This window comes from Rosa chinensis, chromosome 7 (genome assembly GCF_002994745.2).
Source record: "Rosa chinensis cultivar Old Blush chromosome 7, RchiOBHm-V2, whole genome shotgun sequence".
NCBI classification, from domain to species: domain Eukaryota; kingdom Viridiplantae; phylum Streptophyta; class Magnoliopsida; order Rosales; family Rosaceae; genus Rosa; species Rosa chinensis.
The window spans coordinates 10,703,519-10,719,869 of NC_037094.1; the positions used below are offsets into that span (position 1 = coordinate 10,703,519).

Sequence of the window (16,351 nt, forward strand, 5' to 3'; positions counted from 1 at the left end):
AGCCAAGAAACTAATCACATCAAGATATAATCGAATTTGGTTACTCCAATTAAACCATCAAACACTTGATCAAAAAAAAGTAGAGCTACATCATCAAACAAGATTACATATATAAAAAAAAAGATTACATATATTAGCAACGCTTTTCTTTGCCCCATAGGATCTAACAAAGGTCTGAGCAAGGATGTTCTTTTCCGTATATGATCCAAGATTGCATATCCCTCATTGGTGAAGCAGAGCTTGGAAGGCTTCCATAGTGGCAAAAACCCTTCGATATCAATTTTCACTTTTTATGTGTCGTCTTTCTGCCTTAATACGCAGCGTTTCATATCTCCTTACCCTCATACTCGCCAGTTGCCAACAAACGACACGCAACGAAGAAGTAAAGAAGATAACCAAATCCCAAGAGTGTGTAATTTGCTCACTCTCACTCTCTCACTCCAATGGAAGCTCTGGGATTTCCTTCTCTGAATACTCACACCATTTCGTGCTCTAGTTTTCGGCAACGAACACCCACCAAATTACCATATGAAACAAGCCATTTCTCAAGCTCTTCTTCAAAACCAAAAGGACCCTCTTACAGAACCCACCATTTTGTAAGTAAATTCTCAACCTTTTCATGTTCTGGTTACTGGGTTTCTCTTATTATTTACGTTTTCTTGTCTATTTTCTAACTTGGGTTGTTTCCAATTCAGCGTAGGAGTGCTACACGAATGCAAGCTGACAATGAAGATTTCGAGTTGAAGCAAATGAGAGATATGGCTGCTGCCAAGAAAAGATGGGATGCTCTGGTATGCTATGAAATTCAGAGAGAAAACTTTACAGATTGTAATGTTTTGTGTTGGATTTAGATATATTTATTGTGGTTAATTTGGAGTTTCAACCGTTTCTTATAGATTAGGGACGGAAAGGTTAAACCTTTAACACCAAGGGAAGCTGGGTATGCAATTCAGCTATCTAACAAAACCCTTCTTGATGTTCGTCCCTCTGCAGAACACAAAAAGGTAGACACAGCTTAATATAATGTTTCCCTTCTATATTTGTTTTTGTGACTATGGTTAAATTATTTTAAATGTGTTATAGGCATGGGTCAAAGGCTCAACCTGGATTCCAATATTTGATGTTGGTGACGAATTCGATGTTGGAACTCTTTCCAGAAAGATTATGGGATTCACTATGGGTATTGTGCTATGATCTATCATCTAGGATCTAGTTTCACATTACTACTGTGCTTTACGCTTTTGATTTCAGGACAATTTAATGTGGCTCTCTAATGGAAAGTTGAAATAATATCTTTACTATATGTTATCGGTGAAAGTAGTATTCCCTTGGTTACTCAAATGGCTTCTAACTTGAAACCTGTCATTGCTTCTAATTTTTGGTTGTTTTACTCCACAATGTTACATTCTATTTTTTTGCTTTTCTGTAGGGGGTTGGTGGAGTGGTGTGCCTACATTGGCGTATAACAAGTATGTCAGAGTCATACAAATGATCTTATTTTTGTAACTGGCTTTGTTCGTATGATGAATTATTTTGGCAACCGGCTTTGTTCATATGATGAATTATTGAATTTGCATATTCATTGGTTTTCTTCAACAGCCAGTTCTTGTCTAAGGTTGATGAGAAATTTCCAAAGGATACTGATCTTATCGTTGCATGCCAGAGGGGATTGAGGTGCGCTTTCTGTTCACCTTATTGTAGTTTCAGTTGTCTGGTTATAAAAATGATCTACCCAGTAAGTTTGTGGCAGCCAAATATAACTGTTGTATTATGAGGCATTTGGAATTTCTGCTTTGACATAATTGTATTTTGGTTTTCATGCAATTAATGTAATTGAGTGTTTTAATTGCATACATAGTATATGTGGTATTACATTGTCACTCCTCTTTGATTATGACTCAAAAACTTTCTAGGAAGTCCAAATAGTACTGAGCAATACACTGAGAGGGGCTTTTAGAAAACAGTAGTGTTTTTCAAACATAATGAAGATCATGTGGTTATTTTCTCATTTATATTCTTGCCTACAAAGTAATGATCTAAATTAGCGGAAAGTTCAGCACTGGATTTAGTTTGGCCAGTTTCTAGCCCCATTGAAAATTTTGTAATCACTAACGTATCGTCTTGAATGGAGAATAAAATGTTAACTTTTAGCTATCAAATACTATTATTTAAATACATGCAAGAATGGAAGACGATGAGAATCACCTACCCTGTATATTACTCACCAATTTCATCACTGTGTCACATTTTATTGGCAGATCTATAGCTGCTTGTGAGGTGCTGTACAATGCTGGCTACAGAAACCTTTTCTGGGTTCAGGGGGGTTTAGAAGCTGCTGAAGAAGAGGTAATTATGGTGTTATTGTAATTTTGATGTTCTTTTATGTAACTACCGTTTCCAAATTTCTAGTCTCTTTGGGTATTTCACTGTGAACCACTGGAACTGTTAATGTAGTGAGTCTCGTCTTATATGGGAGCAGGATCTTGTCAGAGAAGGCCCTCAGCCATTTAAGTTTGCAGGAATCGGTGGGGTTTCGGAGTTCCTCGGGTAACTATCTGGTCTCTAGCATTTTTTTTTTTTTCAAAAGATTTGTGCACTGGATTTGAAACAAAAGAATATTATTTTCTTTTCTCCTTGTTTCCTTTTCAATTGTAGAGATACAAATTTAATTGTATAGATCACTAAACTGCATTAGTAGACCATTACAGAATTCAGGCAAATGGACCTGCTTACAATCATTCTCACCAGTAACTTTGTTGAATTGGGTTAGAAGATGATGCCAATGCCATGCCATTAAGAAGATTAGATAGCTATTAGATGCATAATCCAGTAATCAGGGCTGTAGAATGAATTCGGTGAAGTTAATACACCAAAATTGATGTTGCTTTGGTTTCCTCTGTAAATGGGCTTTGCATTTTCTGACTTTTAATTATGATGTTCAAGCTAGTCCTACTAGATTAACTTTCTATGATTTGGTGATTATACTTTGTATTCTCATCCCCTCTTCCATTAATACGACTTTATATAGTTTCTACTTTCTGATTCTGCACAGTGGTCTTAAGCTATTGATGCAAAATAATGTGCAACGTAATAGCTGTTATATTATTTTATTGGAAAGTGCATTTATTTCTGTATCCCTTATTTGCAGTTGGACTGATCAACAAAGAGCTGCAGCTGCTAAAGAAGGGTGGGGTTACCGATTTATGTTCTCTGCCCGTCTGGTATGTCTTTTGTTTAGTCCGAAAATGGTGCTGTTTAGTCACCTTACCTTCAATAGGCTAATCTAATATTTGATTCGTTTTTGGCACAGGTTGGAGTCTTTCTGATTGCTGATGCCTTATTTCTTGGTTCTCAGCAACTAGTTCATTATCTTCAGGATATAAGGTCACACTAATAGCTGGCCATGACGGTATTCGATTGAATATCAAAATACAACATTTTGCATTTCTGGTTCACCACAGAGAGACACTGGATCTGCGCCATGATAACAGTTTTGGATGCCAGAGTACCTCAGAAAGCAGATTGCATCCTCATTATTGTTCACACCAGTTACTGAAGTTGGATCTGGGCATGATTTATACCGTGTGGGCTGCGTGATAAGGAGATCAGTGATTGGCTCAGCAAATTTTATTAAAACACTTGTGTATATGCCTTGTATGTCATTATTATTATTTTTTTGGCCGGATACAGTTCTTTTCTTTGAACGGTTTTATTATTTAAGAATGTAGACTTTCTCTGAGCATTACTGCTAAATAGTCATCTATATAATCGTTTCATGTTATGGAACACTTGAAGAAATTTGTTTGCATATATAATAATGTACTATGGAACCACCAACTCTTATGTAGATTTTGATTTTGTTGCCAAGCTTTAACCCTAAACTTGTTCTTGGGAACCAACAATAACATTGAGTTCAGACTTCAGACCAAATGGTCAAAGGAGGAGTGGGAAGAGAACAGAGATATCCTCCCTCCATTTTCTTTAGGGGTCTGTCTCTCAAACTCAGGCAGAAAGCAAAGCGAGAACCTGCTGTTGTCTGTGTTGGACAAAAGCGGTGGTAGTTAAATGATACATAAGAGTTTTATGTTGCTTGTTTACTGATGATTTTCTGTCTCAGGAAAACCGTGGTTTGGCTACAACAATCAGATTGGCTATCCTATGCATTGTGATGCCAAAAGCTTCGGCCAAGTCCAACTCTTTAGCTGCAGTACCAGCAGGAAGCTCCCAATCAAAGCTATGCAGAAGTTGTGCTAGAGCAAGCTCAATGCTGGCTGTGCTGAATGTAATCGCTGGACAACCTCTTCTACCAGCCCCAAAAGGTATAAGCTCAAAGTCCTGCCCCTTGAAATCGATAGTGCTACCTATAAATCTTTCTGGTTCAAACATTTCTGGGTTTTCCTAAGATTCTGGGTCTCTCCCTATTGCCCAGGCATTGACAAAAATTCTTGTTTTGGCTGGAATATCATACCCATCAATGTTTACATCTTCCATGGATTCTCTAGGGAGAAGTACTAGTGCTGCTGGATACAACCTATAGATCTCTTTGATGACAGCTTTCATGTAGTCCAGCTGATGCAGATCACTCTCCAATACGACTCTTCTTTCCCCAACAACACCTTGTACTTCAGCTTGTGCTTTTTCCAGGACTTTGGGGTTCATCAAAAGCTCTGTCATTCCCCAATCAAGGGTGATGAAGGTTGTGTCAGTTCCTGCGGCAAACATGTCCTGCAGTAGCGCAGAGTGTATACTACTTGGTATTAATGACCTTGCAACGGTTAAGTTCAATTTATGTGACAATAGATTGGCATATATGGAATTTCATTAAATTTAAGCATCTAAGAGTTTTCACTGACCAAGATAATAGCCTTGACATTATCCATGGTGAGAGGCATGTCAGCAGAATCTTTTTTCTGTATATCCAGTAAAACATCCACGGGGTCCTTGTGCTCCTGTTTTTCTCTTTTGGGATTTTGATGTTCAGTTATCATCTGGTCAAATTGTTTATCGAATCTCCCGAATGTCTCTTGAAGTCTTGATTTCATTCCTGTTAAGGTGTGCAGAAACTCCATAGAAGGGAAGAAATCTCCAATAGAAAATCCGCCAAGCAATTCCTGGTATTCCTCAAGCATCTTTTGGAAACCATGCTGATCATACTCTCCACCACCTGAGAAATCTCTTCCAAATGCTATGTGGCAGAGAAGTTCATTCGCATATAGTCCAAGCAACTTGCTCAGATTAGTGGTGCCAGGATAGGACTCTGCAACCCGATGAGCCAGACGAGCAACGTCTTCTACTCTTACATGACTAAATGATTGCACTCTTTTGGCACTTAGTAGCTCAAGTATGCAAATCTTACGAATGTGCCTCCAATAAGCACCATAAGGGGAGAAGGCAACATCAGTACAGTTATAGAAGAGATGTTTGGCTGAAAAGATCTGTGGGCGGCTAGAAAGTGCAAGATCATGAGTTTTCAGTACTTCCCTGGCTAGTTTAGCTGATGACACCACCACTGTTGGGATGTGACCAAGTTGTAAGTAAATTAAGGGACCAAACTTTTCTGACAAGGACCAGAGAGATAGGTGAGGGCTGTTTCCAAGCTGGTGAAGGTTACCAATGATGGGTAGCTTTGGAGGGCTAGGTGGGAGTTTGATTTTTGTTTTCCTCAACTTATCCCTGAAGATAAATTTGAGCAACACTGAGAAAACTGAATGCAAAAAGCACAGAAGGTTCCTTTAGAAATTGAAGAAGAGCCATTGGATGGAGTTTTCTAGAACAAAATAGGTATGTAACTACATCTTTCTGCGTATGCGTTCCTCAATTTATATTAGCTTCTTGTCTGTCCGTTCTGCTCCAGAAAACAACCATTTCTGCAACCTAACTTGCTTTGGCATAAGTCGATATTCACAAAGAAATTAGCTCACTTATTTTGTATCATTCAGCTTTTTTAAATGTTGAAATTCTAATCCCTTTGCCCCTACTTATTTCCATTTTAGGTGGTCCCATAAATAAGGGCATATATATAAAGTAAAGAACAATATGTTACTCCATGAGAATCCTTAGGATCTAAGTTTCTTAATTGGACTACTGGATTTGCGACATCTTAGCCAATCCAAATGCTAGATGTTGCTGTCATGACTCGTATGATGCATCAATGCATGAGACATTTCTGTTGGTAGAGACGAAGAAAGAAAGGAAAAAGGCTAGGGAAATATCCATATGGCAAGTGGTAGAATACACATCTCTCGGAGTGTGAGGTTTGATTGGTAGAGCTTACTTCACCATTAGTTCCATATGATGTGCATCAGTTCATGCTCTACACTAAATTAAACTTAATCATCACAAAATAATACTGCATATGACTGAAGTCTTCCTTATATCAGAATAGCTCCATATTTTGGTTTATGATCATCATGCATGGCGTTGAATGGTTATAAGAGCAGTAATGAGTCTGAACTTTTATTCCCTGGATGTATAATCCATGAGATGATGCAGTTGTTGTTTTTCTTTCTCATCAATGAATTCCAGCCCAGTTTAGAAACTATTGAGTTTGATTCCCCGAACACATCAAAATCAAAGGCTTAAGAACCTTTTAAATGTGCAGATGGTTTACTTATATGTGAGAAATCTTGTGCTCTTCTTTCTGTATCTTGTTTACTAGAAAATTAGAGAAAATATATCTTGCTTAAACAAATTAAAAGGCTGAAGTAGTATAATCTATTTATCTTGAGAGTTTATTAACACTAAAGTAAATGCAAACCATGCAGGGATTTCCTTTGGCCATGTTGCATGACTTGCATCTGTAGTTGCTTATTATCTTCACTTAATGTAGAACTTGGCTTTGTTTTGCAAAGCTATAACATTAGACTTGTTTTTGGAAACCAACATCTACATTTGGTTCACAGACCAGACAATGGGAAGATAAAGGGCAGAAAAAAAAAAAAAATTTCTTTGTCATTGATATAGGGCAAGGATAGTCCTCCCTCCACTTTCCTTGGGAGTTTTCTTCTCGGATGCAGTCAGAGAGCAATGCATGTACCCGTAACTGTTGACTTTGATATCTTTAACAGTGCAAAGACTATGTTGCATGGTATTGATGATTTATTATCTCAGGGAAACCATGGTCTGGCGACAACAATCAGATTGGCTATCCTGTGCATTGTTATGCCAAAAACTTCTGTCATGTCCAAATCATCAGCTGCAGTACCAGCAGGAAGCTCCCAATCAAAGCTATGCAGAAGTTGTGCTAGAGCAAGCTCAATGCTGGCTGTGCTGAATGTAATAGCCGGACAACCTCTTCTACCCGCCCCAAAAGGTAAAAGCTCAAAATCCTGCCCCTTGAAATCAATAGTGCTACCCATAAATCTTTCTGGTTCAAACTTTTCTGGGTTTTCCCAAGATTCTGGGTCTCTCCCTATTGCCCAGGCATTGACAAAAATTCTTGTTTTGGCTAGAATGTCGTATCCATCAATAGTTACATCTTCCATGGATTCTCTAGGTACTAGTACTGGTGCAGGTGGATGCAGCCGAAATATCTCTTTAATGACAGCTTTCAAATAGTCCAGCTGATGAAGATCACCCTCTAACACAACTCTTTTTTCCCCAACAACACCTCTTACTTCAGCTTGTGCTTTTTTCAGAACTTTGGGGTTCATCAGAAGTTCTGTCATCCCCCAATCAAGGGTGATGAAGGTTGTGTCTGTTCCAGCAGCAAACATGTCCTGCAGTAGCAGCAGACTTGGTGTTAATTTCTTTGCAGACAGTTAAGTGCAATTCATATGAAAATAATTTAATACGGATTTCATTGCTGTGAATGAATATAGTCTATGCATCAAAGAGTCTACACTGACCAAAATAATAGCCTTGACATTATCCATGGTTAGAGGCATATCGGCAGTCTCTTCCTTCTGTATCTCCAGTAAAACATCCACGAGGTCCTTATGCTCCTCTTTTTCTCTTTTGGGATTGAGATGTTCAGTCAAAATCTGGTCGAAGAGTTTATCAAATCGACCGAATGTGTCTTGAAGTCTTGATTTCATTCCTGTTAAGGTGTGGAGGAACTCCATGGAAGGGAAGAAATCTCCAATAGAAAATCCACCTAGCAATTCCTGATATTCCTCAAGCATCTTTTGGAAATCATGCTGATCATACTCTCCACCACCTGAGAAATCTCTTCCAAATGCTACGCGGCAGAGAATATCATTTGCATAGAGTCCAAGCAACTTGCTGAGATTAGTGGTGCCGGGATAGGACTCTGCAACCCGACGAGCCAGACGAGCAACTTCTTCCTCTCTGGCATGGCTAAATGACTGCACTCTTTTGGCACTTAACAGCTCAAGTATGCAAATCTTACGTATGTGTCTCCAATAAGCACCATAAGCGGAGAAGACAACATCAGTGCAATTATAGAAGAGGTGTTTGGCTGAAAAGATTTGTGGACGGCTTGATAGTGCAAGATCATGGGTTTTCAGTACTTCCTTGGCAAGTCTAGCTGATGAAACCACCACAGTTGGGATCTCACCAAGTTGTAAGTAAATTATTGGACCATACTTTTGTGCCAAGGACCGGAGAGATAGGTGAGGCTTGTTTCCTAGCTGGTGAAGGTTGCCAACAACAGGTAGCTTTGGAGGGCTTGGTGGGAGTTTAAGTTTTCTTTTTCTTGAACCATCCTTGAAGAGGAATGTAAGCAACACTATGAGGAAACTGAATGCCAAAAGCAAAGAGGGTATGTTAAGAAATTGAAGAAGATCCATTGGAGTTTAGACCAAAATCAGGTATGTAATTAAACCTTTATATTTCTATGTTCATCAATTTATAGTTGCTTCTCACATGTCTCTTTTATCTCACAAAACATTTTGTAATGCTGATGCTTGGCTTTTTGCAGTGTTATAGTCAGTACTAGCCAACGTGGCCGCCTAAATTATTTTGCATCGTTCAGATTTTCCAAATCTGTGTGGTGCTTGTTTTTCTAACTGGAAGTTTCAGTGCTAATTTCTACTTCTGATCTGGTGGCCTTGGAAATGGATGGACAGCTAGAAAAACTATAAAACATGTATGGAGAGCTCCATGAGCAAGTATCTAGAAGAAAACGACTGGCATGACTCGTAGGTTGCATCTTTGCACTTCTCTAGAAGATAGAGTTGTAGAAAATGATTCTCATTGATTGATTGTATCACAAAGATACAGTATATATGGTATAAGACAGCTTGCTAAGATTATAATTAATAATTATACATAATTCCAAAGATGTACAGGATCTGATCAAATCAATTCAGAGGACTCCGACTTGATTTGGTGCACGTGACAATCTCGCTAACAAAAGTTTTTTTCGACAAAATCTCGCTAACAAAAGTAGATGGCTATGGTGGGCATACCAATACCGTAAGAATTTTCTTTGTGGAATATATAGAATAAGGAAACCTTTTACCTGATGTATAGAAATTCAATCCAAACTCATATTATATTATACTTTATACTAAAAGGCCAACCTTAAAATACTGTTTATTACTTTAAATGAACAGTGTTATATCGATTTTGCCCTTAGATTTTGACAGGAATTACTTTTCTGTCTGATGAACAGTCTCACTGTTTTATTTATACTATTATTAAGAGAAAAAATTTTGTTAATCAAAATAATTTTTTTTGACATATTTCACCTTGAAAGATTAATATAATTTGAGAATAAATTTATATACATCGGAGGTTCTAGAGTCTGGGAGGCTTATGGTGATAACTCCTTCCCCATAATTTACAGTTACTTGACTAGCGGGGCTTAGTTCGATTTCTTTTAACCAACGGGACTGAAATGTTCTCACAAATTTTTGTGTTGCAAGAAATATATTTAATTTTTAAATGTTGCATGCATTGGATTTTTTTAAGGAATAAATGTGGGAAAGTATAAAATCCCTAATCTTTTCAATTACTTATTTTTGTCCACTTACGCTAACGTTTTTATCTACTTTCCCCTGGGCCCTTCGGTTTCAAATGCCCAGTCTGCAGAGCTAGTTCGGCATATTAGGATTCGGGGCATAGCATCTGCTGCTGTTGTATTCCTTATTGTAGGTTATATATTGAACCTACTTGTATCTTGATTTCTTTTTCGTCTGTTAGATTGTGGGACAAATGTTGTTAAGTTTGGGAGTTACACTTGTGTATTTGGATTATGTTGTATTGTCAGATTTCAGTTGTTTTTGTGGAGTTGTTGTGATTTGGGGAGCAGTGTGGCTACAGAAGAATAATGATGGTTTATTAGAAGTGTGAATGTGTTTTTATAGGCTTGGGGTTGTCCATTTTTAGGAGTGACTCTGCTGAATTTTTGGTACAGTTATTCCTAAAGTGGGTTCCACAAGGTCACCTCAGATTTCAGGGTAAAATTTGGGGCATGTCCTGTCATTTTAGGCAGATGTGCACAATGCTAAAACCAGTAATACATCTTTATGATTTCCTTTTGTATATTTCAGGGTGAAATTTGGGGTAGATGTTTACTTTGCCCCCCCCCCCCCCCTCTTTTTTTTTGAATAATGGCCCCCTCTTTGTATCACTACTTATCTATACTATTATTAAGAGAAGAGGTTTTGTTAGCCAAAACAAAACAAAACAAAAGTACCAAAATGACCCTGAAATATTAAAAAACTATACTACTCATAAAATAGATAGGGGTAATATAGTCAAATTACAAAATAAACATAAAAAAAAAGTGAAAATGAGAAATAGATAATCAAACTACCCACTTATATCATTCCATGAAAAACTACCAACTCCTGTAAATAACTTTTGTGAAATCCTGAAACTGATTTTATTTTATTTATTTTCTTTACCTAAGGTTGTTTTTAGAATGAGTTCTTTTATCTTGTCAGTTGGGTAACTTTATCTTGTTCTCCTTATTCATTGATAGAGATTGTTAATTAAATTAACTTTATGTTTGTTTGCTTAGCATCAGTGAGTGTTGAGATGACGTGATTGAAACCTAGAAGCCCACCTAGCCTAAATTGTATCCCTTCCACCGTTTTGCCTTTGTCTTCTTTTCTTTTTGGCTTTTGTTTCCCATCGAGAAATTGATTTGGGGAAGGTACTACATGGTTCCAGATTTCTTTTCTTTGAGACTAGGGGATTGAAGAGAGAAGAAAGAGAGGAATTTAGACCTTGGTTTTGAAAGAGAGTACAAACTAAGCTTGTTTCTGGTTTGGGTATTAAGAAGCTCGGGTACTAAGTCAAGGGTGAGGGTTTCATGTTTCTACTTTGTGGTATCCTCTATCTATTTTCTTTATTTTGTTAATCTCCTTATTGATTTTTCCTTTGGAGTATTGGGTTTTGGATCTTGATTATATGTTATGTTAGTCATCAACTCAGTATGTGTTTCAAATTGTGAATTTGTTGGTTTTATTGTGCTGCAATTGTTATGGATCATGATTTGAGAATTACCTTAAAATTAATTGTGTTTTCGAATCCTCTAGTCAACAAGAGAGTCGTGTTGGCAATGTGCACATTACATATGACTGACCATGATTAGTGGGCACGGTCATTGAGCTGTGGTAGCTCGAGGGCTTTGGAAGCCTGATTTTTTTCATGTTTGAGTTTGCTCTGGCAACTGGTTGTGTTGGAGTTTAGATTTTTCTGTGATTAATACCAATGGGTTGATCATGACTTGGGTGATAAATTTTGGTGTTGTTTACTTTTCATTTGGAGTACTGATTGTTAGTCTTTACATTTTCATTTTTTTTTTTTAGCTACTCACTGAGCTTTAGTTGCTCATGCCTCCTTTATTTTATTTTTTTTGTTTATTTGCAGATACTTAGGTAGCAGGGTTGTGAAAAGAGTACCCAAGTGTTAAGAGTTCTTTCTTTGTAAATTTCCTTCTTTAGTTTTGATGTTTTGGTGCCACTGGGCATTATCCCTTGCTGTAAGGGTTTTGATCATGTTTTCTATATAGTTCAACTCTTGTATATAGTAATATGTTTCTTTGGAGTGGTTTTTATAAAATGCCACGTTTATACTTAACTAAGAAGTGCTTATTCTTTTACCTTCTTTTACTGTCTCTTGAGTTGTAAATGGTTGTCAAAGACTCAATGATCTCTACGATTTTGGAATCGGGGCGTGACAACTTCCCACTTCCTATTAAAAAAAATAATTCAATTTTCACACACATAGTGCGTGGAGTCATCTAATTTTTATTAAATAAATTTCTTTGCTAAAGTTCATAAAAAAAAAAAAATTACAGCTAGAAAAACTACAAAACATGTTTGGAGCTCCATGAGCAAGTATCTAGAAGAAAACAACTGGTGTGCTGGCATTGACTCGTAGGTTGCATGACTTGCATCCTTGCACTTCTCTAGAAGATAAAGTAGTTCATTGGTTTTTTTTTTTAATGTAAATTCTCATTGATTGATTGAATCACAAGGACACAGTAGATATGGTATAAGACAGCTTGCTCAGGTTATAATTAATAAGTGTACATAATTCCAAGATGTACAGGATTTGATCAAATCAATATCACAGGATTCCGACTTGATTTGGGGGGTGAGACAATTTGTTAGAGTTGATAGCTATGGTGGGCATCTCCATGTGGTAAGAAATATGTTTGTGGAATATTATACACAATTACAGGATCTAATCAAATGATCAATTCAGAGAATTCTGACTTGATCCAATCTCGCAAACAAAAGTTGATGGCTATGGTGGGCATACCCATACTGTAAGAATTTTCTTTGTGGAATATATAGAATAAGGAAACCTTTTACATGTTCTAAAACTATTTAAAATCCAAAACAATGTAAGGGAAATGATGGAAAATGTCATATTAGAGTATGAAATGATAAAAATGTCACCTAATTTTCTATTTGATAAAAAAATTCTTAATAAATTGTTAGTAATATTAATTTAGTCCTTATGAATAATGAAGTGATGTAAAAAAATGTCAGTTTTTAATTTTTTTGATTCTCATTCTGCCCTTAAAGCCAACTCTCTCTCTCTCTCCTTCTTCCCCTCCACAGAGACACAAACCTCCAAAAGCAGTTTCTTACCGGATTAACCAAGACGCCAATCTCTTCATTTTCATCACTGACGGCGAAGCCGATATCTGCTTCAGTGTCGCCTGTGATTTGTTATCCACAATCGGAAGCAGGAGACAGCGAAATGGACCAAGACGCCAAGAGAAGCGTTCCCGAGACTGTGCCGACGATGCCAAATTTCGACGAGCAAAAAACCTCACCGGCTATCACCACCTCCACTAGTAAGCGCCTTTGTTGTGTTAATCACTAGATTTGATTTGGAAATAGGTTCAGAGCCTCTTTTCTTCGTCGATTCATTCTGCGATTGATTCGTTTGGTTTTTAAGATATCAAAATCGAATTTGCTCTTTGTTGCTGTGCTAATAGGGTTTGGCTTAATCTGGAGATGGCTGCTGATGTTATAGAGCCGCGGTTTATTGGTTTGAGAGGTTAACTCATTCCTTGGCTAATTTGTTTATTCTCTTAACGATCTTTGATGATTCGTTGTTTTTTGGGTTGGATGATTCGATTTTAATCGAGATTAGTTGTGGTTTTTGTTGGTGTGATTTAGGACTAGACTGGTTTAATGACGGTGGCTATTGAGGTTTATATATCAAGCGGTTTTGTAAATCAGTCAATTGTTTTGCATATATGAAATTATTGTTTTATTTAAAACCTTTACTACATCTCAGAACAACCTTGGTGCGATGTGAATTGTGATGCATCATGGTTTTGTTGATGTATTATTAGGATTTGGCCAATGAAGGCTGCAGTCCGTACATATAGCTTTAAGGTAAACTGGTAGAAATATAGTGAAGTCAGGATTTGCCATAAGGTTTTAGGGGATTTGTTACAACAACATTTATTAGAAGAAGCATGTATTACTGAGGGTTTTATCTAAAGAGAAGTGCATAACAAAGTTCTATCTTGATTCTATTGAAATATATGCAGCATGTATACTGTGTGCGTGTATGTGTGTGATTACTAAAGAATATGAGAAATTATTGTATAACTGTGAATTCGAGTTATTTTAGAAAGTTCGCAGTGTAAAATACTATCAAGTTTACATCACTCATGTATGTTGTGTTAGTTATAGAAAATTAAAGGGCACTATTATTTAGGATCTTAACATGGTTATCTACTTATCTGGGCCTGAAAGCTTTAAGGTACAGAATGTCATGTAGTTATGTATACTGAGTTAGTGTTTATAGATTACTGAAGTAGATGGGAATGCTAATGTTGGTTCATACACTGAATTATATGGAATTAATGGTATTTAGCTTCTAGCAAACTGCAAGAAGAATCATGGCAAAATATACTATTGAGTTTATAGTGTGTGGCTGTGTGCCAACCGTTCCTTTATAATCCAATATATTCATAGTTATGGTTTTGGTGCACTCAACGGCTATTATTATCCCTGGTCAACATGTTTTGGGCTTTAAGGCTGAAAATTTTTCTTTCTTTATTTAATGAGGCTTCCTTTTGGTGTTTGGATAAGTGGCAATACAGGTAACTATTTGAAATAATCTGGAGTTGTATTTTTTTTTTCCTTGTTTCAATTGATTAGTTGAGGATAATGGAATTCCCTTATTTTCATTGAACTCAGGGATGTATTTCAGTGCTCAGTGCTAATAAGCTTTTAGCAGGTTCGTTATGCATGGCACAAAAACTTGGTAAAGAAATGTTTGGAGGACGAGATGCGAGCTACAGTATCAAGAATGCTTCATCAGGAAGTAGATGACATATGTCAACAAAGAGGAACAACTGGTTTGTTTGCGGATCTCATGGAAGATTTTGTTAATGCATCAGATTTTATGGATTATCTTGAGGCAACTTGGTATCCTAGAATTTGTTTAGGATGCAGGTCATTGGCCAATCATACAGTAGCTTATGAAATCATTTAGTTTTTGTTTATATCTTTTTATGATCGAAGTTAAAGTTATTCATTATGTTAAAACAGTCCATAAATTTACGACTTTATGTTAAATTAGCTCATGTCTTCTGTTTGTATATCCTGTACAAAATTGTGAAAATGAGAAAATCATCAGTGACTTTGACAGTTACATGTTTTGAGTATACAGTTTTGTCTTACGCTTGAATTCATTTTGTCCAAAAAATACTTGTGAAGTTCAATTGCAAATTTGCAACATATGTCACTGACCAAGTCACTGTCAATCCCTGACCAAGTAACTATTAACCTCAAGTTACCAGCAAAGTCACGGACCATGTCACTGTCAATCCCTGACCAAGTCAGTGTTAACCTCAAGTCACCGGCAAAGTTACTGGCCACGTCACTATTAACCTCAAGTCACTGGCCATGTCACAATCATGAACATGTCACTAACTAAGTAACTGACCATGTCACTAATCAAGTAACTATCAATAGCCAAGTCACAAGTTAATAACCAAGTCACTGTTAATCACATGTCACTAACTAAGTAACTGACCATGTCACTAACCAAGTAACTATCAATAGCCAAGTCATTGTTAATCACATGTCACTAACTAAGTAACTAACCATGTCACTAACTAAGTAATTGACCATGTCACTAACCAAGTAACTGTCAGTAGCCAAGTCACAAGTTAATAGCCAAGTCACTGTTAATCACATGTCACTAACCAAGTAACTGACCACGTCACTAACCAAGTAACTGTCAGTAGCCAAGTCACAAGTTAATAGCCAAGTCACTGTTAATCACATGTCACTAACTAAGTAACTGATCATGTCACTAACCAAGTAACTGTCAGTAGCCAAGTCACTGTTAATCACATGTCACTAACCAAGTAACTGACCACCATGTCACTAACCAAGTAACTGTCAGTAGCCAAGTCACAAGTTAATAGCCAAGCCACTGTTAATCACATGTCACTAACTAAGTAACTGACCATGTCACTAACTAAGTAACTGTTAGTAGCCAAGTCACAAGTTAATAGCCAAGTCACTGTTAATCACATGTCACTAACCAAGTAACTGTCAGTAGCCAAGTCACAAGTTAATAGCCAAGTCATTGTTAATCACATGTCACTAACTAAGTAACTGACCATGTCACTAACCAAGTAATTGTCAGTAGCCAAGTCACTGACAGTGACTTGAGGTTAACAATGATTTGGCCAGTGACCTTACTAACTAGGGATTTGGCTTAGCCAATGACTTTATTGGTCAATGACTTGGTCAGTGATATGTGTATAACAGTGACGTGGTCAACATGCAATGTAACTCGGTTAGTGACTTAGTCAATGATGTGTATTACAGTGGCATAATCTAGAAGAAAGCTATCATCAGTAAATTAAAAGGCATATTGCTTGTAAAGATTAAGAAATCCTCCGTATGGGGACCAAGAATAAGAAATCATTGCCTTCAAACGAATG

The 16,351-nt window shown here is 37.0% G+C and overlaps 2 protein-coding genes, 2 long non-coding RNA genes and 1 pseudogene across 9 annotated transcripts; 3 read left to right on the plus strand and 2 right to left on the minus strand.

Annotated features, from left to right (window-relative positions):
- Window positions 1-155: 155 nt before the first annotated feature.
- Window positions 156-3,798, plus strand: LOC112176430 (rhodanese-like domain-containing protein 11, chloroplastic). The gene is made up of 10 exons (XM_024314351.2): window positions 156-596; window positions 696-791; window positions 897-1,004; window positions 1,084-1,180; window positions 1,430-1,469; window positions 1,600-1,674; window positions 2,259-2,346; window positions 2,480-2,547; window positions 3,149-3,221; window positions 3,311-3,798. Exons 1-10 carry the CDS (start codon window positions 444-446, stop codon window positions 3,392-3,394), a joined length of 882 nt encoding a protein of 293 aa, XP_024170119.1. The 5' UTR covers window positions 156-443; the 3' UTR covers window positions 3,395-3,798.
- Window positions 3,799-3,950: 152 nt separating this feature from the next.
- On the minus strand, window positions 3,951-5,754 carry LOC112176429 (annotated as a pseudogene).
- Window positions 5,516-7,719, plus strand: LOC121050525. Its single transcript, XR_005803239.1, has 3 exons — window positions 5,516-5,781; window positions 7,111-7,312; window positions 7,496-7,719. It is a non-coding gene; the product is annotated as an uncharacterized LOC121050525 (long non-coding RNA).
- On the minus strand, window positions 6,709-8,836 carry LOC112176428 (cytochrome P450 71AP13). Its single transcript, XM_024314349.2, has 2 exons — window positions 7,848-8,836; window positions 6,709-7,718 (listed from the first exon to the last, which is right to left on the minus strand). The coding sequence occupies exons 1-2, from the start codon at window positions 8,748-8,750 to the stop codon at window positions 7,107-7,109; spliced, it is 1,515 nt and encodes a 504-aa protein (XP_024170117.1). The 5' UTR covers window positions 8,751-8,836; the 3' UTR covers window positions 6,709-7,106.
- Window positions 8,837-11,024: 2,188 nt separating this feature from the next.
- LOC112179108 lies at window positions 11,025-15,058 on the plus strand. Of its 6 annotated transcripts, none has more exons than XR_005803824.1 (5): window positions 11,025-11,213; window positions 11,785-12,561; window positions 12,625-12,688; window positions 12,987-13,225; window positions 13,370-15,058. It is a non-coding gene; the product is annotated as an uncharacterized LOC112179108 (long non-coding RNA). The 6 variants fall into 6 exon arrangements; XR_005803825.1 differs by having other exon boundaries at window positions 11,045-11,213; window positions 12,493-12,561; XR_005803822.1 differs by having other exon boundaries at window positions 11,050-12,561.
- Window positions 15,059-16,351: the final 1,293 nt, after the last annotated feature.

Coding starts and splice junctions, on each gene's coding strand:
- LOC112176428 (XM_024314349.2), bottom strand. CDS start 8,750: ATGGATCTTCTTCAATTTCTTAACATACCCTCTTTGCTTTTGGCATTC. Junction 7,719..7,847: donor ATGTCAAGGCTATTATTTTG/GTCAGTGTAGAC, acceptor CTGCTACTGCAG/GACATGTTTGCTGCTGGAAC.
- LOC112176430 (XM_024314351.2), top strand. CDS start 444: ATGGAAGCTCTGGGATTTCCTTCTCTGAATACTCACACCATTTCGTGC. Junction 1,470..1,599: donor CCTACATTGGCGTATAACAA/GTATGTCAGAGT, acceptor TTTCTTCAACAG/CCAGTTCTTGTCTAAGGTTG. Junction 1,675..2,258: donor GCATGCCAGAGGGGATTGAG/GTGCGCTTTCTG, acceptor TTTTATTGGCAG/ATCTATAGCTGCTTGTGAGG.